General features: G+C 36.3%; 1 protein-coding gene across 1 annotated transcript in view; it reads right to left on the bottom strand.

The window, feature by feature from the left end:
- LMBR1 (limb development membrane protein 1) overlaps positions 1-25,164 on the bottom strand; it is a 131,846-nt gene that overhangs the window by 24,937 nt on the left and 81,745 nt on the right. The window contains exons 8-13 of the mRNA XM_021708813.1: positions 17,833-17,913; positions 10,465-10,541; positions 9,715-9,792; positions 7,288-7,361; positions 6,969-7,059; positions 5,623-5,689 (exon numbers count right to left, since the gene is read on the bottom strand). Coding sequence (XP_021564488.1) covers positions 5,623-5,689; positions 6,969-7,059; positions 7,288-7,361; positions 9,715-9,792; positions 10,465-10,541; positions 17,833-17,913 — 468 coding nt within the window. The remainder of the gene's footprint in view (positions 1-5,622; positions 5,690-6,968; positions 7,060-7,287; positions 7,362-9,714; positions 9,793-10,464; positions 10,542-17,832; positions 17,914-25,164) is intronic.

Raw genomic sequence — 25,164 nt, 5'->3', positions numbered from 1 at the left:
CACTCACCTCAGCCTCCCAAAGGCGCGGGATTACAGGCTGAGCCACCGAGCCCGGCTGTTTTTAGCTTTCTAAAAATTATTTTATTTTTATTTTAAAGATGTGGGGTACAGACCGGGCTTGGTGGCTCACCTGTAATCCCAGCCCTTTGGGAGGCTGAGAAAGAGTGGACTGCCTGAGCCCTAGGGTTCAAGACCAGCCTGGGCAACTTGGCAAGACCTCATCTCTACAATAAATCAAAAATTAGCCGGGCATGGTAGCACACACCTGCAGTTCTGACTACTTGGAAGGCTGAGGCAGAAGGTTTGCCGGAGCCCAGCAGGTCAATGCTGGGGTGGCCATGAGTTGCCATTGCACTCCAGCCTGAACAACAGAGTGAGACTCCAACCCAAAAAGAAAAAAAAGGAAAAAAAAAGAAAGAAAAGATGTGGAGTACAATTCAGGATTAGGTATACAGGTAAATTTTGGGTCTCCCTTTGGTCCCCACTTTGCCTGTTTTGAAATCAGGAACACTTACTGATGTTATGTGCCCTCCCTCCCTCCCCTGGCAGTGTCCTGCTACTGCCAATTCTTTTCTTATAGTATTAAGGTAAATGCTCAGGGTCTGTTTATGAGATTTGAATTTTGGGGCAAGTGAATGAGTGGTAGTTGAAAAGCAGTAAAAGAGACAGCTAAGGAATGGCCAGAGGAAGAGAAGAAAAAAAGAGGGAAACAGTGACCAGAAATAAAAAAAGAGATGTGGGTGGCAGGGTTATAAACAGTAAATGTCTCAGAGAAATTAAGATAAAATTCATAGGATTAGGCAATTGGGAGGTCACAGGCAACCTGTACAGAAAGAGATAATTAAGTGTTTTTATTTGAAATTAATTTTAAGATGATTGGGTTCTGATAAGAGTTATCAGAATAGCCAGGCTCGGTGGCTCAGCCTGTAATCCCAGCACTTTGGGAGGCTGAAGTGAGTGAATTGCCTGAGCCCACAGGTTCGAGACCCGCCTGGACAACTTGGCAAAACCTCATCTCTACAATAAGTCAAAAATTAGCCGGGTGTGGTAGCACACGCCTGTAGTTCCAGCTACTTGGAAGGCTGAGGAGGAAGAATCGCCGGAGCCCAGCAGGTCGAGGCTGCAGTGGCTGGGAGCAGCCACTGCACTCCAGTCTGGATGACAGAGTGAGACTCCAACTCAAAAAAAAAAAAAAAAAAGAGTTATCAGAAGGCTGGACACAGTGGCTCACGCCTATAATCCCAGCACTTTGAAAGGCCAAGGTGAGAGAATTTCCTGAGCCCACGGGTTTGACACCAGCCCGGGCAATTTGGCGAGCCCTCACATCTACAATAAAATCAAAAAATTAGCCAGGTGTGCTGGCATTGGCCGGCAGTTCAGCTACCTGGAAAGCTGAGGTGGAAGGATCACATGAGCCCAGTAAGTTAAGGCTGCAGTCACTGTGAGCATGCCACTGCACTGCAGCCTGGGCAACAGAGCAAGACTCTAACTCAAAAAAAGAACTACCAGAAGAAAAAAGAATGCCAACAAAAGAATTAAAAACAAAGTAATATTTAGGTTAGAGTTTTAAAATTTCCTACAGAGTACAAGCACACACAAACACACATATGTATCTACAGAAAAAGACTTGAAAAGCTATAAACCAAAGATGTATCTAAAAATTCTGAATAGGAGATCAGGATTAAAAGTGGTGGTCACAAGCAACTTTGGCCTGGTCACTAATTTTCAATATTCTTTATCAGGACAATTTATTCATCAATATTTGATAAATATCAAATATTCATCTAATTATTCGTTCATTTATCTTATAATTAAAAATTAACTTAAAAATAAAATTTCCTACTGTGCATGTACACTATTAAGGATACTTGGTGGCCAGGCGCCAACAGCTCACGCCTGTAATCCCAGTACTTTGGGAAACTGAGGCAGGAGGATTGCTTGAGCCCAGGAGTTCAAGACAAGCCTGGGTAACACAGCGTGACCTCATCTCTGCAAAAAAAAATTAGCCAGGCACGAGCCTGTAGTCCCAGCTACTCAGGAGGCTGAGGCAGAAGGCTCACCTGAGCCCAGGAAGTTAGGACAATGGTGAGCCATAGTTGTGCTACTGCACTCCAGTCTGGATGATAGAGACCCCGACTCACTCAAAAACAAAACAAAACAAAATCCAACTAGATATACAAATTTATAAGAACATTAGTAATCAGTCAAAAGTTGATTAGTACTGTTCATTTATTGTTTCTATAATATATCTGAATATAATTAAATCATATATAATTTTTTGGCAAGAAATTTTTCATATGGGGTTTGGAACTTTTTTATATCAATTTCATAATTAGGAATATATATTATAATTTATACTTCTGCTTCACATTTGTCATTGCTAAGCATCTGTGAAAGCATCATCTATTTCTGTTTCACAACAAGAACTAGGGAGAAAAAGCCCAGGGTAAAGACTGGTAGTATATTTACGAAACTCCACATAAAGACCTCTCTTAAAAAAAAAATCTGTTAATAAGCAAAATCCCTTCATCAAGAAACAAAAGAGAAGAATCTACTTTTCTTCTGCAAGATAATAGATTTCATGGGACCCAGATGTGGAAATACTGAATAAATTCAAGCTGATTTGAAAGGGTATCTTTGTTTTAATACTGTAAGTACATTTTTTTTTAAATCTGGATTTGGGCCTTATATAACTTACAAGTTACAGCAAGAACTTCCAGGATAAAAAGAAAATAATTTAAAAATAGAAATTAGTAAAAGTATTTCAAAGACTATTGTTTGCATTTGAAAAAAAATTTTTCCTTTGGTTAAATTAGTTTTAAAATACAGAATAACAAAAAAATGTCAGCCTCTCAATTTTTCTTGAGTAAGCATAATAAAGAGCATATCAGCACTTATACAAAATCTATTCTTACAAAATTCGCTGCAGTATTTAAAACATTTTATAATAAAAAAGTGTGGGTGTCTGTAAATAATTTGTTTGATCCTGTTCTATTTTCACCTTGTTAGCAGAGGTGAGTCCATCAAGCTATGCAGTGAATTGTTAAAATACGGACATCAAATCCCCTAAAACTTTAGATTCTGAAAACTTAAGTCTAAACAGGCAACAAAAGAATGTTCTGAAAATTATCCACTGGCATGGCATTACTTTTAAAGGGATCTAATAACAATTTAAAGTACACAATTCTTTGTGTTTCTTATGGACAATAAAACTATCATCTATAGTAATCATTTAACCAAAAATACATGACCAAAATTTTCCTTACAAGTTAATTCTTTCTAACAAGTGATATGCTTATAAAATTTACTTAGTGGTTATTTTTCAATGAGTACAAAATTTTTCACACTCAAATGTGACATGCTATTTAAAAGGAATTCTTTAATCAGTGTGCCATATCATGCCATGCACTTAAGCCTAAAGTCTGTGATGCATCAACAATAACAGCTGGCAAATTTTTAAAAAGAAAAAAAAAACCATAGCACTTTCAGTTTTGAAGCAAAAATACCACCAAATTATTTATTTTATAATGGAGTCAATGTACTTTCAATTCATACTCGGCACTAAAAAAATTGTTGAATAGGAAAACTGCATGTATGCAGGTAAATTATACTTTTCCCTGTTACTGCATTTCTCATTTCACTGTAAGTGATGTGATGCTGCTGGTTGATTTCACAGGAGCAAATGAGACCAGACTAAGGTCAGGATTTCCTTGTTAGAGGTGACGAGAAAGAGTGAAAAATGCCACAGCTTGGAATTTGGTTGGTAAATACATGCTCTATTCTAGTCTTATAAGCTTTTCAGCTAGTAAATCAAAATCCTGTTATACACCAGGATAATAATCATGACAGTTCTCTATATTTTATCTTCTTAAAATCAAAGACTCAATTCTAAAGGGTTAATAGAGGAATTACAAAGTAACTCTCTAGTTTGCATTTCCCATAATACTAAAATAAAGCTTTTTCTTTTAGTCTAGAAATTTGCTTTTTTAATACTGTGAAAAGCCTCTATGAATCTGTTTAACGTATTTATTTCTTTTCATCTATTCAATGCCACTGGGCATAACATGTAATGCAGTGCGTGTTGATATTTTGCAAAGCACCACATGACTCACTGTACCCTAATGCACTCCATTAATCCTGTTTGGACAGCTGGGTCCAGGCATTTGTTAGCTGCATTTTAATTGTTCCATCTTTCTTTTTTTTTTCTTTTTATTTATCTCTATGGCAAACTAGTCTGGAATTTAAATTGTTGGTCTTCAAAAAGTACATTTTACCATTAATTTGTTTTCTTTGTATTAAAACTACACACAGCATATAAGTTTCTTCCATAAAATCAGTATATATTAATGATCAGCAATCAATCTTATAACAGGGCACAGTAAATGTTAAAATGGTAGAGTGGCTGTAACATCACAGAAATTATTTGATGGACTATCATAATACAAACGATAGCATTTAGTTTCAAATCAGGTTATTAAAGAATCTATTCTTAGCATTTTCAAGAGTCACAAACCAAAAGCAGATGTCAAAACAATAACAAGTCCTACAAAGCAAACACAAAAGAAAGGAGACTGTTACATAAACAGGTTTTGTATTAGGCTGTGGAACAGTGGTCCCCTTTCCATTTATACTTTAATTTTTACTTTCTGTTAAAACATGAAATTCTTTGTAAGAATTATGAAGATAACTACAAAGCTTACACTTTCTTGGCACAGCCCTGTTATCTGCATCCCTGTTATCTATGAGTCCTGAATAAATAATGGGGACAATATGGGAACTAAAAAAAAAGCAACTCATAGTTACTAGCAATTTTTGTTATGAGCAAGAAACTTTAATGATCAAATTTTTTAAATCATTTGTAGACATGCTTAAGTCAAAACCTAAGTCGAGAGAATCAAACAGAATAGTTTAATGGATCTGAAATAATATTTAGCCAAGAACTGAGAATACAGTCTACAACAATAGTGCTTTATAAAAGAAGACAAAATGAAGACTTATTCAACTATTTCAATAATAAAATGGAAATATGTTTTACTTTTAAAAGATGATCAAAATTCTCTGTAAACTGAAAAATTAAGAGGATATGAAAGAATAACATTGCAAATAGAAACTAAAGAACTCAAGGGTGTTCTTTGAACCAGTGTGTGCTCTCAGAGATCATACTGCTTTCAACCCTATTTCATGAACACAAAGAGCTTAAAATAATTTATAAAATTTCAATTTTTTTAAACCAACTAAATTATAAGTTCTCAAAACCTTGTATATACGAAAAATTAGTTTAACATTTTCAGTCCTAAACATAAAAATAAAAACACAGTTTCCTCACTAGAGAACTCAAAAAAAGTCTTACTTGTGAATGTGTCAGTAAAACAAAAACAGTCCATTGTTTGGAGAAAGAATGTTTTTAAGTGTTTAAAAAATAAATGGTCTTTGTATGGCCCTACACATAAATGAAATATAGAAGTAAAGGTATAAAATGATATGGAAAGAAACATTATATTTTAAAAACATTATATTTGAAATCTTTTTGAAAAGGTTTTGAAAGTAACAGTTAAAGTAGTTTAGTAAGTATATCTTTTAAAAAATAAGGATTTTAAATAAAACATTTTCATTTAAACTTACCCAGTGTTCTTGACATCACAGGCAAAGCTGAGCTCAAGACCAAGATTGACACACAATTTCCAATGATCTGTTATGAGAATTTAGAAAGAATATTGGGTAGTTAAACAGTAGGATGACAATGAAACCCAAGAACATTCTGGGAAATTACTGTACATTCTACTTACGTATTGGATTTTGTCAACTTCTTGATGATACTATTCAATATAAAATTTTATGAGAATAGTACACTTTTTCTACAAATATTTAAAGTTATATCTGTAAATTCTAGAAGATATATAGAGCACCTGGTACAAATATAAAACTACAGAACATTTAAATTACTTTATAGCTAGATAATGCATTTCACATTATTGATTATAGTTGCCAATTCCAAAAACCTTTGCCTATCAAGTGAAAAAGAACACATTTGATACTTCTAATTGTATTTTTAAAACCAGATTAATGCTCAAGATTCCTTATATAATACCTACTCCTAATATGTTTATTATAAGATTTAATTTAAAAAGCACCAGAAATCTAAAACATCTAAACTTAAATAATTCCATTTCAATGTATCCTATAATTATTCTTTCATATTAAATAAGCTGAAAATACTGATTAATACTTATGATCACTTATATTAGATACTTAATATCTCAACTACTTATTAACTTAGTAAATTATACCAACATATATGGGTGTGTATGTATACATATGTGTGTATATATACATATATAAATATATAACTTCTCCCCTTTAAATAGGCTAAAAATATAAAATATCTAATAAAAAGGAAACAAGACAGCAGCTTTTACTAGTTATTCTTCTTTGTAGGCCCATGGGACCGAATATTTTACAAAGATTTAGTCACAATATAAGGCAACAGCCTTTATTATTCCAAAGCCAATGACACATTGTGGAAAGTCAAATTAACCTCAGACTACAAAATGTTTCTGAATAGAACTCTTCCTTCTTACTTTAATTATTCAAATTTGAAATACTTTATCTCTACTACTTGTAGCAACTAAGTTCTTCAGATTTCAAACAAGCTCCCTGAAGTACAGTCAGCACAAAGTTACTCATTAGCAATACGTTTTCTTTAGAGGAAAAAGAGTCCTTTCAGGAGCCTTCTATAGATAGTTAACAAGCTCTGCAGTTCTGTGCATTTACAAGTGAATGGACATCATCCAAATTAAACAGAGCACATCCTTTTCCCACTTACTCAGCATTTTGAAAATCTTCCAGTTTGTGTTTACGCAACTTACAAATACCTATCACTGCAAATGAACCATTCAGGATGATTGCTAACAGTCTGTTTGTCTTGGAAGGCAAAAGAGAGGCCACAGTCTAAGATTCTACCACCTTACCTTTGTCATAGTTGTATCATCCTTCTTAGGAGTAAAGTTTCCAAAAAATCGAAGGCTATAGAAACCGACAACAGAGGACACCATAAGATAGCTGAGAGAATCAAGGAAAAATACTCTCCAAAATAATGCAAGTTTCCTAAAGTTCTCAGCAGTCTCTGAAAAGTCTTAAGGCCCAAAGGAAAAAAAACAAAAAGCCACTTTTAAGTACTTGAGGAAGACTACCCTGTTTTTTTTTTTCTTCTAGATAAATGTCTTAGAAAATTACCACCGGCCCAGAAAACTTGTGAACAAACAGAACTTTCAGTTAGAGAAAGGATACAAAATCAAAATGATTTCAAGTGCAGCTCCCACAAAACCAAAAGTAGAAAGAGAGGCATGGCCTATTCCAGGACCCTGGGGGGAGGGGGGAGAGAAACACATTTCAGAATTCAATAGCACCATTATATCCCCAAAATTGTTTTTTTCTTAAATATAAGGCAGTTGAAATTAGAAATATTTAATACTTTCAGATAGACTTTCAAAGGCCAATAAAACAATGACAGGCTAGTTTCATCAGCAAATTCAGGTACAATATTAACAATTTCAATAAGCTTTAAAAAAAAATCTAATTTAGTGCAAATGCAATTTAAGTTACTTGTCAAAATGATATGATTATGCTTACTGAAATAAAATGACAAAACTTGCTACTTAAGAAAAAAAATCCTATCTCAGGGAGAAATTTTTAAAAATACAATAATACAATCAGAATGAAATACATAGCTATATAAACACTGAGGCAACATAAAGATTACACAAAGTATATAAAAATTAAGCTAAGCATAGAAAGATAGTGAATGTGCATATCCTGTTTCCATACTTCAGAGTTTATTTTCCCCAAATCTTTCTTGAAATCAGAGTTACAAAAGATACAACCATTAACAGATTTTTTTTTTTAATGCTATGACTTTTTTTCCTACAATTATACCTATCTTATAAACTATCTTTACTAAGAACTTAAAAAAAACAAAAACAGAAATAGTGATTTTTTTTTTTGGAGTTGGAGTCTCACTCCTTCACCCAGACTGGAGTGCAGTGCCACACATGCTCACGGCCACCCCAAGGTCGACCTGCTGGGCTCCAGCAATCCTTCTGCCTCAGCCTTCCAAGTAGCCGGAACTACAGGTGTCCGCTACCACTCCTGGCTATTTTTAATTTTATTGTAGAGACGAGGTCTTGCCAAGTTGCCCGGGCTGGTCTCAAACCAGCGACCTCAGGCAATCCACTCACCTCAGTCTCCCAAAGTGCTAGGATTACAGGCTGAGCCACCTAGCCCGGCCGAAGTAGTATTTTTATAATGAGATCAGACAGGCAAAAAACCATTCCCTACTGAAGTAGAATATTTTCAGAGATTACTAATTTTAAAAAGTATCTGTATATGAATTACTTACTGATTTACTAGTCAGCTTAAATTACATTTCACAGAAACACTAGGAATAATTAAGAATGTATAACCACATGGAACATACTCTAAGATTGACCACATTCTTGGAAAGAAAGGAAAAAAAAAAGAATGTATAGTCAGTCCAACAAAAAAAAATTTTTTCCCCCAATCTTTTAAAGAAGAAATAAACAATGCTGATAGGAAGTAATAGGGTTCAGGATATACTACCCTAAAGTATAATAACTTGGTATTTATGAAAACCTCCAAAGATCACTCTGCAACAGCCTCCCCCCCACCCTTCTCCTCTTAAGTAGGCCATAAGACCCCTCTTTCAAGAGGTGCCCTCCCTATACTCTGAGGAAAGGAACATCTTTCTCTCAGGAGATACAGGGACACTGAGAAGACCTAAACATACAAGCCGTGCTAAATTATTCCCAATTTATAATCATTAGATTATACCTCCTTTATCCAATCATACTTCCCCACAACTGTCCACTCTTCATTGAACCTAAGCATAAAAATACACAGGTCTCCTTGTTTATTTAATCTTCATTTCTGAAGGTTCCTGTGATATATAAAACTTATCTTACATAAATTTGCCTGCTTTTCTCTTATTAATTTGTCTTTTGTTATATGGGCCTCAGTCATGAACCTTGCAACAGGTGAGGACAAGATATCATTTTTTTCTCCTCTACAAAAGCTTATTGATCAATCTGGAAAATACTTTGGAATTATTCCCTGTCTCAAGAGAAAGTCTATAGGCAGGATTAAGATTATTTGATTTATTTACACCACTATACAGGGAGCTCCTACAACATACAAGCCATCCTCTGCTATACACTAAGCGGGGCAGTACAAAAAATTACCACAGGGCTTGGGACTTACCTTGTTTTTCTTGTATATTAAAATGATTTTTTAAATGAACAGGAAGTCAATACAATAAGTGACTTCCTGCTCTATCAGTGGGTTTGGGAGCATGTTAGTAGGCTTCCACTCTTGGAGAAGAGGCTGTAACTAAATGTGAAAATGGCAATAAAAGATGGCACAAGGTCCTGGAAAGACTGAGGTAAGGAGGATCTGAATAAAAAATAAGGCTAAAGGAATCAGCTTTTGAGAGGATAGGGTATCTTTGTTTCAGACTGAAAGGAAGGTAGATAGATCTTGACTTCTTCTATGAGAGAAGAAAGGCTCTTTGCATTAAAAAAATCATACACCTTGAAACACATACATGCAGAAAGGTGAATATTTGCATTTATTTGAAATACTCAGGGTATACACACAGAATACTTTTGCAAAAGAAAAACATTTTAAAGCATTTTACTTTACCCGTGTTCCCTTTGGCATTGCTGTTTCATCAACCAACAGGCAAAGAATATTACAAGCCACCAAGAGGACTGAGATGGACTACAACATAAAAAGCAAGTCATTAGCTCTTAATTTCTAAGATTTTTTTGTCAATACACAAGTATTAAAATCGAAATAACCAAATGTATGTTTCAAAATTGAGGAAAAGCAGTCAAGACCAAAATTCTATGTATAAAACTAAAGTAATCAGACTATATTAAAAACTCCCAAAGAAACTTTACAAGATTCTGCAAATTATTATAATTTCAAAGATTGTGACAAAAGCTAATAGTACAGATTCTTTTACTGAGTGACCTCATCAGTTAGAAACACACAACTCCACAGACTTAAAAGTATTAAAATATTATCAGAACTAATTTAATAATGTAATTTTCATATTTTATCACAGAGTTTGAAGCAGGGTATCTGCAATACCTTGTGTCTTCTTAATTTTCAATGAAACAAAAGACTGAATGTCCTGCTTAATTTTCAATGAAACAAAAGACTGAATTTCATGAGGAAACATAATCTTCAGAATTTAAAAAAAAATTGTCGTTCATTTCCACTTTTGCTCTATTGAGTTTTTACAAATAAAAGCATAGATGAATTTTAATCCTGTTGATAGAAAGCCAGTATACTAGAAACCATTTAGCTGAGGGAACTGCCATACTCAAATGCTAAAGTAAATAAAATATAATTTGCTTTTATTTAACTAGGCAAATAAATTCTCACTGTTTCAATAAGAAGGAGAATCATAACAGCAGGATACACCAAATTTCTTTCCCATGCTGAAGCCTTTTTTCTTCTCTCTATTAGAAAGAACAAAATAAAATGAAAGATTTCAGTAATTTCCAAAAGTTTTCTCCAAATTTACATTTTCATTTCATGATGCTACAATTCATATACATTATTTTTATATGAGTAATTTATTTTTGAAGAATATAAATTACTTTTAATTTTTCTCCACAAACTATAAAAATCAGAGTTTTTAAACCAGTTTGCCACACTAAACAATTCAATCCTATGATGCCTAAATTTCCACTCTGTAAAGACATCTCAATTGTTAAGGAAATACATTGCTAAGATACAGCTTACTTTGAAAATATAGAAAGACAGTAGGCCCTCCATATGTGAGGGTTCCACAGTGGTTTTCAATCACCCATGGATTCAATTATCCATGGGGGGGGAGGGTGTTCTGAAACCAGTCTCCCACAGATATGGAGGGCCTATTGTATTTGTATTTGATATAGATATATACATTGATAAAGATCAGAAAAAATAAAGTAACATGAATAAAAACCCCTTCTAGTCATATCCCAAAGATAAACACTCCTAATGGCTCTAAAAAAACTTCCACTTTTACCTACAATGGACTACCTTATATCAACACCAATCCTCATGCTAAGAACAAGTGGAGCCAAAACAATCCTAAGAAAAATGGTGGAGGCATCACATTACCTGATTTAAACTACACTACAAGGCTACAGTAACTAAAACAGCATGGTACTGGTATAAGCACAGACATATGCAGCAATGGAACATAATAGAGAATCCAGAAATAAATCCAAATATAACCAACTGATCTGTGACAAAACAGGCAAAAACATAAACTAGGAAAAGGACACTCTATTCAACAAATAGTGCTGGGAAAACTGAATAGCTATATGCAGAAAAATGAAACTTGATCCCTATGTCTCACCATATGCAAAAATTAACTCACAATGGATTAAAGACTTAAATGTCAGACCTCATACAATAAAAATTCTAGAAGAAAACCTAGGAAAAACTCTTCTGGACACTGGCCTAGGGAAATAATTTACGGCTAAATCCCCAAAAGCAAATGCAAGCAAAACAAAAATAAATAAGTGGGACTTGCCGGGCTCAGCCTGTAATCCCGCACCTTGGGAGGCTGAGGTAAGCAGACTGCCTGAGCCTGCGGGTTCAAGACCCGCCGGGGCCACTTGGCGAGACCTCATCTCTACAATAAATCAAAAAAATTAGCCGGGCGTCATAGCGCGTGCCTGTAGTTCCAGCTACTTGGAAGGCTAAGGCGGAAGGATCGCTGGAGCCCAGCAGGTCGAGGCTGTGGTGGCCAAGAGCGGCCACGCACTCCAGTCTGGGCAGCAGAGTTAGACTCCAACTCAAAAAATAAAATAAGTGGAACTTAATTAAGCTAGAAAGCTTCTGCACAGTAAAAGAAATAATCAACAAAGTAAATAGACAACTTATAGTATGAGGGAAAATATTCACAAATTATACATCCGACAAAGGACTAATATCCAAAATCTATAAAAAACTCAAACAAATCAGCAAGCAAAAAAGCAAATGACCCCATTAAAAAGTAGACAAATGAGGTATCTCTCAAAAGAAGATATACAAATGGCCAAAAAGCATGTGAAAAAATGCTCAACATCACTAATCATGAGGGAAATGCAAATTAAAACCATCAAGAGATACTACTTTGTATCAGTCAGAATGGCCATTTTTTCCAAAATAAAATAATAATAATAATATAATAGAAGCTGGTGCAGGTGCAGTGAAAAGAGAACATATACACTTTTGGTAAGAGTGTAAATTAGTACAACCTCTATGGAAACAGGCATGGAGATTTCTCAGAGAACTAAAAGTAGATCTACCATTTGATCCAGCAATCCTACTACTAGGTATTTACCCAAAGGAACAGAAATCGTGATATAAAAAATAAGACACCTGCACAAAACACAAAACAGCACAAAACACAACTGCAAGGATGTGAATCAACCTAAATGTCCATCAACTGATCAATGGATAATGAAAATGTATTTCACATACACACACACACACACCATAGAATATTATTCAGCTATATATATATATTTTAAATGAAACAATGTATTTTGCAGCAACTTGGAAGGAATTGGAAAACATCATCCTCACTGACCTAAAACAGGAATAGAAAACCAAACACTGCATGTTCTCACTTGTAAGAGGGAGCTAAACTAAGAATCAAAAAATACATATAGAATGGTATAATAGACACTGGAGACTCAGAAGGGAGAGGATGGGAAGTAGTGGAGAAATAAAATATCAAGGGGAGGGTAGAAAGGATTAGAAGGATGAAATAAAACCTACAGGGTACAATATCCACAGGTGGGGAGGGTGGGTACACTCAAAGCCAAGACTTCTTTGCCACTATATAATGCAGCCATATAGCCAGAAACTTTTTGTACTCCCTAAAGCTACTGAAATACTAAGAAAAAAAAGGTGAGGAGGAAAAGACTAAAGCCAAAACAAAAACTCCCAATCACAGATCAAAACAGTAATTGTCTATTTCCCAGTGAAGTTTTCATTTATCATCCATGAAATAAGAAAAACCAAAGAAATGTAGGAAGTTTTCCATGAATTCAAAGTGTTGTCATTTATTTTGAATTACATCCTTTCTATTGGTGGGAACAGGATGTGAAAAGTTGGTCTTATGACTTGATAATGTTAGTGGATAAGACCTGGAAAAGAAACTAGGCAATGTCAACATAAAATATGTGACAGAAGTTATCTTGCCACCTCCCCAAATAAGGTGAAAACAAAAAATCAAACTTATTTTTAAAAAATCAGTATGAACATATCAGAGAGCTACTCAGAAAATGAAAATTGAGGAGCGAATATTCTGTGAAGTGAACTGAGGTGAACCCTCCAATTTGTACTACCTTTCTCTGCAAGGCAATTTCCAACAAATTATGGCATGGGCCCAAGAGGTTGAGAAATCAATGAGTAAAAGGCAACAATCCAAAGCAAGGTTTCAGCAAACTCAGTAGAGCCAGGAAGAAGACAAACATTGGAGTTTGGGACTCCCAAGGCAGTCAATATTTGAGAGGCTGTGATCACAGAGAAAAGAAAAGGGCAAAGAAATGAACATGGCATGCAGTGCCACTTTCCCTTTGAGGCATCAGTGGCAAAGGGGCTGAGAATAGAAAGATGCAGTGAAGAGGCTGGGAAGTCAAGCAAAACTTCTGTCAGGTTCATGTTTTTTGAGAGGTAAAAACCAGAGTTTATTAAGAAAATGAGGTCAGAGTCACAAACAAAACAGCCAGAATTTCAATTAAGACTAATGAAAAGCTATATGCCCTAGGACTAATGTCAAACTGAAAACAGACCATGCCTTGTAAAGACTCAAATGATCTCAAGCCCAGATGGAGTAAATTGATATGTCCCTACTCTAATTGTTTACCAGAAGCAAAAGTAAACCCTTTCAAAAAGAAAAAAATATCATACAGAGTTTCTATGATTTTGTATAACAAATATCTGGCATTCAGTTAAACATTACCAAGATATAGGATAAAGAGCAAGAAAAGACAATAGAAACAGACCTCCAGTTGATCTACACATTGGACTTATCAGAAAGAGGCCTTAAAATAAATGATATGTTCAATGAAATAAGTGACAAAATGGTAAATTTCATAAGCATAATAAATCAAATTAAATAAAAAATAATCAAATAGAAATTCTAGAACTGAAAAACATTATAACTAAAATAAAAAATTCAACAGACAGTTTTGGCAAAAGTTATGACACAGCTGAAAAGACAGCAAAATGAAATATAAACCAGCAGAAAATATCACAGACTGAAACATGAAGATAAAAAAAGAAATACAGAAAATAATATAAGAGTGAAAAAGTCTAATGTATGTGTAACTGCAGCCTGATGAAATAAAAGAGAATGAAGCAGAAGCAATATTTGATAATATAATGGTCAATCATTTTCCCAAATGGATGAAAGACATCAAGCCATAAAGTCATGAAGTGATACAGATTTCAACAAGGATAAACACAAAGAAAATCAAATCTAAGCACATCAAAGTAAAACTGCTAAAGAAAGACAAAAGGACAATTTTTAAAGCCCTTCAAAAAAGCAGCAATATGACTCTTAAACCAGAAGCCAGAAGACAATGAAATAACGTCTTTTGTTGAAAGTTACCAAATAAGTCGGGCACAGTGGCTCAAGTCTGTAATCCCAGCACTTTGGGAGGCAGAGGCGAGAGGATTGCCTGAGTCCAGGGGTTCGAGACCCGTCTGGGTAACTTAGCGAGACCTCATCTCTACAATAAATCAAAAAATTAGCCGGGCGTGGTAGGGTGTACCTGTAGTTCTGGCTACTCAGAAGGCTGAGGTGGAAGGATTGCCTGAGCCCAGCAGGCTGAGGCTGCGGTGGCTGTGAGTGTGCTACTGCACTCCAGTCTGGGTGAAAGAGTAAGATTCCAACTCAAAAAAAAAAGGAATTTACCAAATAAATTCTAAATATGTTTTCAGACAAATAAAAACTGAAACAATCTACTGTCAGCAAACCTGCATTAAATGAAATACTAATGGGTACTTTTTAAGCAGAAACTAAATGAGTACTGGCAACATAATAATGGAAACATAAATCAGGAACACACATACATATCAGAATACCAGTGAAACACCATTTCATATCCACTAATCGGTAAACATTTAAAAGTCCAACGCTGTCAAGTGTTGGCAAAGACATGAAGCAACAGGAATCCTACCCATGCCTAGCAGGAATGCAAAATAATACAACTACCTGGTAAGGAAATCATCTGGTATTATCTACAAAAGTTGTACAGGCACATACACAATAGTCATATAATTCCATTTTTTACTATGTACTCTGAAAACAAAAAAAAACACCAAGAGGTATGTACAAGAATATTTATAACAACAGTATGAATAGTGAAAAACCAGAAACAGATCTAATATCTACCAAGGGTAGGATGCCTGAGGTAACTTTAGATAATATTATTAACAGAAATGAAAATAAACAACATATTTGACTTTTAAGAATATAATACTGAACTTCCACCTCTGAAGATACAGCAACAACAGAAACCAGATTTACCATTCAGCATGAAACACTTAAGAAATCAAAAAATACACATATATGAAACAACAGTTTTCAAGTCATTGGAACTCTGATCAATGAAAGACCAATAATCTCTTAAAGATGAGAATCAAACAACATGATCCCTATTTGACCCAGCTTATTGTCTTGAAAGAGTTTCTAGGCCATGGTGTAGGGAGGAGGAACCCAAGCTCATTCCTTGAGTTGAGGACATGAAGTGGGAGTCTAGGGAGACCAAGTCAGCTGGAGTTTGCAGAGCAAAGTGCCAGAAAAAAGACTTACAACACAAAAAAAGAATTACAAGGAGCTGCAAAGGGTCTCCCTTAACTGTTCAGCAGAGTAATGATTAGCTCAGGCACATGAGGAAACAACCCATGATTGAAGAAAGAAATCACACCAGAATATGAGAGGGAACAGTACTCACCAACACAAAGGGCCACAACAGTGCCTGCTCCACAAGACAGTACAGAACCTCATAAATCACAGACATTGGATAGAATTCATAGATGATCCTTAGGAACGAGGAATAATTAGCCCTTGATGTGATGATACTGCAATCAAGCCTAACAAATCTTCAAAGCAAGACAATAATACCAAACTATTTCCAAGTAACTTAGCTGCATCTCAGAACAAAATTCCTAACTTATAGTTATACTGTAAGTGAGGCACCCAACAAGGTAAAATTCACAATGTTTATTTTCTAATAAAAAATTGCTAGGCATGCAAAGAAGGACAAAAATACAAATGATAATGATAAAAATCAATAGAAACATATCAAGAACTAATGCAAATGTTAGAATTAGCAGCGAAAACATTAGAAATGTTGTCATAACTTTATTCCCTGTTTTTTAAAAAAAGTAAGGACAGAGATTGAACATGTTAATTAGAGACAAGGAAGATATAAAACAGGTCCAAATAGAACTTCTGCAGAGTCGGAGAAAAAAAAAAAACCACTAGATGGGACTAAAGGCAGATTAGACATGCAGAAGAAAAGACTAGTGAAAATGAAGACACAGCAAAAGAAACTATCCAAAATGAAACACAGAAAGAAAAAAGACTAAAAAATAAAGGAACATCCTTGAGCTATCTATGGTCTAATATACATGTAACTAGAGTCCTTTAAAAAGGCACAGAGGAAAAAAGATATCTGGGAAATTAATGGTAAAAAAAATTTCCAAATTAGATAAAAACTGTAAATTCCCAGATCTAAGAGACTCACTCAATGAACTCAAAGAACAAGAAACATGAAGAACACTATACTTTTTTTTTTTTTTTAGTTGGAGTCTCACACTGTCACCTAGACTGACCTGCTAGGCTCCGGCGATCCTTCCACCTCAGCCTTCCAAGCAGCTGAAATTACAGGTGTGCGCTACCGCGCTGGGCTAATTTTTTGATTTATTGTAGAGATGAGGTCTCACCAAGTTGCCCAGGCGGGTCTCGAACCTGCGGGCTCAGGTAATCCACTCACCTCAGCCTCCCAAGCGCAGGATTACAGGCTGAGCCACCGAGCCCGGCTGAAGAAAACTATTCTAATGCATACCACAATCAAACTGATCAAAATCAGCAACAAAGAAGACATCTTTTTGTTTGTTTTTTGAGTCTGAGTCTCACTCTCAGTCAGGATGGAGTGCAGTGGCACACTTAGGGCCACCACAGTCTCGACCTGCTGGGCTCAGGCAACCCTTCCGCCTCAACCTTCCAAGCTGGAACTACAGGCACGTGCCACCATGCCTGGCTAATGTTTTGATTTATTGTAGAGATGAGGTCTTGCCAAGTTGCCCAGGGTTGGTCTCAAAACCCTGGGCTCAGGCAATCCTCTTGCCTCAGCCCACCAAAGAGCTGGGATTACAGGCTTGAGTCACCGCGCCTGGCCTAAGAAGACATCTTAAAAGCAGATATGGAAAAAAACACATTAAAACACATTAAAATAAAAGTAGGACAGATTACTTGTCAGAAATAATGCAAGTGAAAGGACAGTAGAGCAACATTTTTAACATCAATATCTTTGAAAAGTCATTTTGTATATATACAAAGTAAAAGGCAAATAAATATATACTTATCCTTTCCTAAAACTAAAAGACAGTCTTTTATGAATGATTTTGGACAGTTTGGAAGTTTTTAACACACTAATGATTTCATACATTATCTAATATTTCACACTACCATACATTCTTTAATAAGAAACCAAGATCAATATACAAGCCAAGAAAAAAAAAGTACAATACCTAATTTTGTCTTAAGAGTCTTTACATTTTCAAGTTCTTGTTCCAACTCCATCATGTTATATTCCACCGATGAAGATATCCCTATCCAAAGCAAAAATATTTAGAAGTATAACAATAAAATTCCTAACACTACAGAACATAATTAAAACATGAAATAACATATGGAAAATCCTGATAACTGGAAATTTTTAAAATATGCTGCTCTGATTCATAGAAAATACGTCCAAATCTTTGCCACTTAAAATTTACAAGTTCTCACTGATTAAACACTACATGATTCCTAGAAAATTTCTTACCTTGGTAAAATTCTTCTCTGATCTATTATTAAGCTTGTCTTAATTACAAAAACATCAAGTGTTTACTGCAGAAAGCGAAAAAACTAAAGACCTCTTTTATCATCTCACTTCCCTAAAGTGACAATTGTTGGCAACTTAGCTGATGCTTCCATACTTTCCTTCATATTCATAAACACATTTATACATATATATCATACATATGGTTTTGATTATATATTTTATACTAATGAGGTCAAATCAGACATACTACCATTTTGTTTTTCTAGTTAATATGTCCTAGTTGAAAGACAGCTGAATAATATTCCATGGAATGGATGTACTGCAATTTAATTCAGAATTATTCCATTTATTCAGATTTTCCTCAATTTTTTTGCCACTGCAAATGATGTTGCAAAAACATTCTCATATGCACATTTAGCACATTTGGTTCTAATTATTTTTGTAAGATAGATCCCCAAAATTCAGATTGCTTTTAAGAGATATTTAAAGATTACTTTCTCCAAAATATTATAATAATTTAAACTATTTTAATAATTTACATTCTCATCAATAGCTTTGAAAGTACCTATTTTCCAATAATTTCTCTACCACTCTATGTCTTGAATTTTTACCAATGTGATAGGTGAAAAATGTTTTTATATTTGTTTGTTTTTGGTTTTGCCACCGCAGCCTCCATCTGCTGGGCTCAAGGGATCCCTCCACCTCAGCCTTCCAAGTAGCTGGAACCACAGGCATGCACCACCATGCCCACTAATTTTTTGATTTATTGTAGAGATGAGGTCTCGCCAAGTTGCCAGATTGGTCTTAAACCCCTTAGTTTGGGCAATCCACTCACCTCCGCCACTACACCTGGCTGAAAAATGTTTTCTTATTGTTACTTTAACATGCATTTCCCCAAATGTGGTTGAACATATTTTCATATATTCAATTTATCATGTGAATTTTCTGCTTGTTTATCTCTATATTCTTTATATTTTATCTATTAAATTCTAAAACAGAGAAATTAAAATCCCCCCTACAACTGCACTTTAATTAGGTTCTTTCCATTTTTAAGAGTATTTTTTTTCATTATGCATTTATATTTGGCTGCGGAGTTGGGGGGATTGTTTGTAGGGCTTTCTGCCTTCTAAGACTGTTACATCTAAGAGAATCATATCTCTTATCATTTAATAATAAATCAAAAAATTAGCCGGGTGTGGTAGCACTCACCAGTAGTTCCAGCTACTTAGAAGGCTGAGGCGGAAGGATCGCTGGAGCCCAGCAGGTCGAGGCTGCGGTGGCCGGCAGCGGCCACTGCACTCCAGTCTGGGCGACAGAGTGAGACTCCAACTCAAAAATAATAATAATAATAATAATAGCCCTGTTTGTCTTTAATGCTTTCAACTTAAATTCTGTTTTGAGGGCTTTACATTCTACTTTCTTTTTGTTTTTACCTGTCTTGCTTGCTAGCATACATACATACATACATATATATATATATATATATATATACATGCATACGTATACACACCTATTAAAAAATTAACCTTTCTTTTTTTTTCTATTACAGAGCTGAATCTTATTTGAGGTTTAACTTTTCTCAGAGTTTATTGGTTATAAGCAACTGAAATTGACTCAGTCAAAATGTAAAAGGAATTCATGAGATAGAACCAGTAGAAAAACTTTCCAGTAAGGAAGGCAGAGGAAACAAGGCAGCTGGAGTTTTAGGTAGCAGAAACAGATAGATACATAGTCTCCTCATATTGTCACAGCTGGGATGATTCAGTCCCAAGAATTTTCAGTCTGTATACCACTATGATCAAGAATAAAATTCTAGAGAGCAAGCATCCTAATGACACAGTCACATATCAGTTCATTGAAGAGGAAGAGAACTTTGACAAGCAGTTCCACAGATATTATCTAATGGGGAAAACAGCAAATCCAAATCAGGTGATTTACTGAAAGAAAGGTTAATAGGTATTTATAGCAAAAACTGATAAAAATGGGTTGAATAACCCAAACTGGCAGGCTCTGTAACAGTCAAATTTAGTCCATTTACATTTAGTAAAATATAGTATTGCACTTGCATTCAGTATAATTTAGTGTAGTAGTTGATAAACTTCAGTTTACCTCTCCTACAATACTTGTCTTAATTTTAAGTGTTTTTTTTTTTTTTTTTTTTGAGTCAGATTCTCACTCTGTTGCCCAGGTTGGAGTGGGTAAGTGGCACGTTCATGGTCACCACAGCCTCGACCTGCTGGGTTCAGGCAATCCTTCCACTTCAGCCCTCCAAGTAGTTGGAACCACAGGCCCACACCACCACACCTGGCTAATTTTCTGATTTATTGTAGAGATGAGGTCTCACCAAGTTGCCCAGGTTGGTCTCAAACCCCTGGACTCAGGCAATCCTCTCACCTCCCCTTCCCAAAGTGCTGGGATTACAGGCATGAGCCACTGCGCCTGGCTTTTAAGTGATTTTTTTTTAAGTTTTATCTTTATCAAAATGCACATTGTTCAAAGTATCACACGCTTGCCTGGGTTTGGTATCATGCCTCCTCCCTCCTAATTTCACTCTCCCAAAGACAGTTGTTTATCGGATTCTTTTGTCATTTGTCTTCCTATTGTAATTTCTTGATTTCCAGTGTTAAGCATTCCCTATACCCTTCCCACCATGGCAGAAGAGGTTTCAAGTGCCTGAGTCACACATTTTCACTCCTTCCTTTCTCCCAGTGTGACCATAATGGTAATTTTGGCTAACCCTTCAATGTCCACATTACTGTAACAACAGAGATGCTATCTACTGCTTACTCATGTAGTAAACTGTAACCAGTTTTCCTTCCTTACTTAACGTTCTTCCCACCCCCAGAATTAGCTATCGTTTCTTTTTCATTTACTTAGTTTTCTATGTGCTTAAAACTAATTCAACGCCAAACTGTTCTCTCAAATGTCTTCATTTCCTCTTGGTTTTTACATTCCTCAGTTATACTATGAATTTCATTTTTCTTGAAGAAATTTCTCTTGGAGTCTTTAAACCTGCCCACTCTGGACTGACTGTTCCCTGTGCTTCCTGCACGCTGTCACCATGGGTCAGCCCTGCCCTCATCTTCTGTGGAGTACCTCTTAGTTCCAATGCAGCCCCTGACTTTTCTTGATTTACTCTCTTCTTTGGGTTGTGCATATCCTCCAGTGGATTGCTTAGAAAAGGTGAATGAGAGGTAACTTCTTTAAGATTATACAAAGTTGAGCCAGGCTCAGAGGCTCAGCCTGTAATCCGCGCCTTTGGGAGGCTGAGGTGAGTGGACTGCCTGAGCCTGCAGGTTCGAGACCCGCCTGGGCAACTTGGTAAGACCTCATATCTACAATAAATCAAAAAATTAGCTGGGCATGGTAGTGCGCACCTGTAGTTCCAGCTACTTGGAAGGCTGAGGTGGAAGGATCGCCGGAGCCCAGCAGGTCGAGGCTGTGGTGGCCGGAAGTGGCCACTGCACTCCAGTCTGGGTGACAGAGTGAGACTCCAACTCAAAAAAAAAAGATTATACAAATTTGAATTTTCCTTTTGCTCTTATACTTTGGTTAAACATAAAAATCTAGGTCAAACTAATTTTCCTTCAGAATTTTGAAGGCATTTCTTCATTGTCTTCCAGTCCCTAGCACTGTTTTTAAGAAGTTTGAAGCTATTCTATATTCTGGTCTCTTTGAATGTGAACTGCTTTTTCATTTCTCTTTGAAACCCAATAGGATCTGTCCCCAGCGCTCTTGCTGAGAGTCCATTTCCATGTATTGTGTTGGATACTAGGTGAGCCCAGCCAATTTCCAAATTTATGTCTTTTAGATCTGAGAAATCCTCTTGATCTTGTCATTTCCTCTGTCACATTTTTTCGCTTCCAGTTGGAATTTCTACTAGATGGATGTTGAATTTCCTGAGCTGGTTCTCTAATATTTTCTCCCATTTTCCCTATTTTTGTCATTTTGACTTGTTTTCTGAAAAAATTACTTTTTTTTTTTTTGAGTCAGTATCTCGCTGTGTCACCAAGGCTGCAGTGCAGCAGCACGCTCACAGCCACTGCAACCATGACCTGCTAAGCTCAGGCAATCCTTCCGTCTCAGTCTTCCAAGTAGCTGGAACCACTGACATGTGCCACTCCGCCCAGCTAATTTTTTAATTTATTGTAGAGACAAGATATTGCCCTGTTGCTCAGTCCAGTCTTGAACCCCTGAGCTCAAACAATTCTCTCACCTCCACCTCCCAAAGGGCTGGGATTACAGGCTTGAGCCACCGCACTTGGCTATGTTATTATTTCTAAATTTAAATAATCTCTTTCTGCACACCAGATATCCTATTTTTATGGAATCCTAGTACTTCTCATAAATGCAACCTCCATCTCTCTCAGGATGCTGACAAATTTGTTTTGAGACATTCTTCTGTGTGTATCCTATCTCCAAGTGCTCCTGTTTATTTCACATGGGAGGCTTTTCTCAGATTCTGGTGAGTCTTGGTTGTTCGTTCATATTTAAGAATGAAGCACTAAAAATGCTTATTGGAAACCCAAGACTGCATGGGTGGGGCTTGACAACAATGAGATTTCCTGTAGAATAATATAGCTGGATTCTTCATTGAGGATACCTCATTGATAGATCTGTACGGCTTTACACTTAGGCTGGATAGATTCCCCAGCTAATCTTCTTGCAGGATGAAATCCTAGTTGTCCAGGTGAAGGAAAATAGAAGCCTATGCATTTAATCTGTAAGTGCTCACTTGTTAGTTCACTACTCCCACCCTTCAATGCATCCAGCAGGAGTGGGAAAGAGGCAGTTTTCTCTTGCTAGGATGGGAAAGAAGCAGTTGCCTGGTACCTTGGGTGGAGGGAAAAGATGTGGCAATCAAGCCATTTCATAAACAGGATTTTCAAGCAAGCCTCCTTATGAAATGGCTCACTCTACTTCATCTGGTGGTGCCACTGTTTGAGACTTTTGGGGATTCTGGGGCATAAACCAAGTACAAATGGCTTAGAATTCAGCCTCCTGGGGTCTACAGTTACTTCCAAAATTTTCTCAGGTCTGCTAAATTCCAAAATTTGACCATGGTTTTCTCCTTTCAACTTTTCATCCTTTTAGGTTCATGCTTCTCTGAACCTTGGTGCTCTCACCAGTGTATCTACTAGGATGCTTTCTACTAAATCAGAAAACTCAACTCAAAGTAGTTTAAAAATAAGGAAATAGTTTCATGTAATTAGAAGTTTAGACACAGAGCAAATTTCAAAGTGGATTTCCCAGCAGCTCAACAGTGACATCAAGGGAATAAATTCTGCCTACCACAGGTTGACTTAATAAGAAGACTGGTGCTCCTCTTTTTTCATTACAATATCAACGTAACATAGTCCTAGCCCTTCAGGGATGCTTTTCTGGGTAACTTATCCTGTGCCAAAGTGAAATTCTCATAGCACTTTAATCGTTCTCTTACTGCTTCCCACCCATCCCCCAGAGCTCTAGGATCTTGTTGAGACTGCTTTAAAAATATTTAGTTCAAGAGGATTACCAAATGTTTCCTTCAATATGGAATTCAGAATAGTGCCTGGCACAATTTACATAATTTACATACTCAATATGTAGATGTAAAATGAATGAAAGAACACACAAATGAAAGCCTTTTTTCCCCATCCTAATAGATTAATCACATCTTTGAGAATATACCAGCTACTGGATTTTTGTTTTCTTTGTTTTTTGAGTTGGAGTCTCACTCTGTTTCCCAGGCTGGAGTGCAGTGGCATGCTCAAGGTCACCCCAGCGTCAACTGCTGGGCTTAGGCGATCCTTCCGCCTCAGCCTTCCAAATAGCCAGAACTACAGGCACGCACTACCATGCCTGGCTAATTTTTTATTTATTGCAGAGATGCAGTCTTGCCAAGTTGCCTGGGCTGTTCCCAAACCCGTGGGTTCAGGCAATCCACTCGCCTCAGCCTCCCTAAGTGCTGGGATTACAGGCTGAGCCACCAAGCCTGGCCTGTTTTTTTTGTTTTGTTTTTTTTTAAGAGACAGGGTCTCACTATGTTGCCCAGGCTGTACTCAAATTCCTGGGCTTAAGTGATCCTCTTGTCTCAGCCTCCCAAGCAGCTGGGACCATAGACACACACTACTGCATCCAGTTGAGTTTTGAGTCTTTATTCTGCCCTTACAACTATAGATAATGCTTATCAGGTTGCAAATGGGAAGCTTAATGTTGATCTCCCTCTTCTTTGTATGGAATTTTTCTGGGTGAAAGTTTGCAAGGGTTTTTTTTATATTATTCTTAGAATTCAGGAATCTTGTAGAATAAATCTAGATCTTTCAGTTTTCCTGTTTAATAATCTTGCCCAGGACTCTGGGCTCTTTCAAACTTCACTCAAGTCTTTCTTCATTCAGCTCATTGAAATTTTCCTCTTTTATTTGCCTACTTTTTTCTACTTGTTCTTTTTTCTCCTTCTAGATGCCTATTATTTACATTAGATATCTTAGCACTATAGTCCATGTGTATTGTTTCATTAATGATTTCCTTCTTTTTTTACTTTTGGTCTGTAGCACAAAATAGTCCATTCCCTTGATTCTACCAGACAATTCATTCAATTTGCAGAAGGACTGTATCATTTTCTTATTGTTGCCATAACTGATTGCCATAAAATGTCTGGTTTAACACAATTGTATTGCCTTATGGCTCTAGAAGCAAGAAGTCCTAAAATCAAGGTGTTAGCAGGACTGTATTCCTTTTGGAGATTCCAGGGGAGAAACCATTTCCTTGTCTTTTCCAGGTCCTAGAGACTACCCGCATTCCTTGACTCATGGACCCTCCTTGAATCACTTCAAGCTCCGTTCCCACTGTCACATCTCCTTCTCTGAAGCTCCTGCCTGAATCTTCACTTATAACAACTTCTGTAATTATAATGAATCCACCAAATAATCCAGGATAATCTCAAGATCCTTCATCACATCTGCAAAGCCCTTTTGCTATTTAAAGTAACATTCACAGCCGGGCTCGGTGGCTCAGCCTGTAATCCCGCGCCTTTGGGAGGCTGAGGTGAGTGGAT

Source organism: Carlito syrichta, unplaced genomic scaffold (genome assembly GCF_000164805.1).
Source record: "Carlito syrichta isolate Samal-C Ts95f unplaced genomic scaffold, Tarsius_syrichta-2.0.1 Scaffold148917, whole genome shotgun sequence".
Taxonomy (NCBI): domain Eukaryota; kingdom Metazoa; phylum Chordata; class Mammalia; order Primates; family Tarsiidae; genus Carlito; species Carlito syrichta.
The sequence above is the reverse complement of the archived record's forward strand: the minus strand, read 5'-3'. Positions and strand labels throughout refer to the sequence as shown.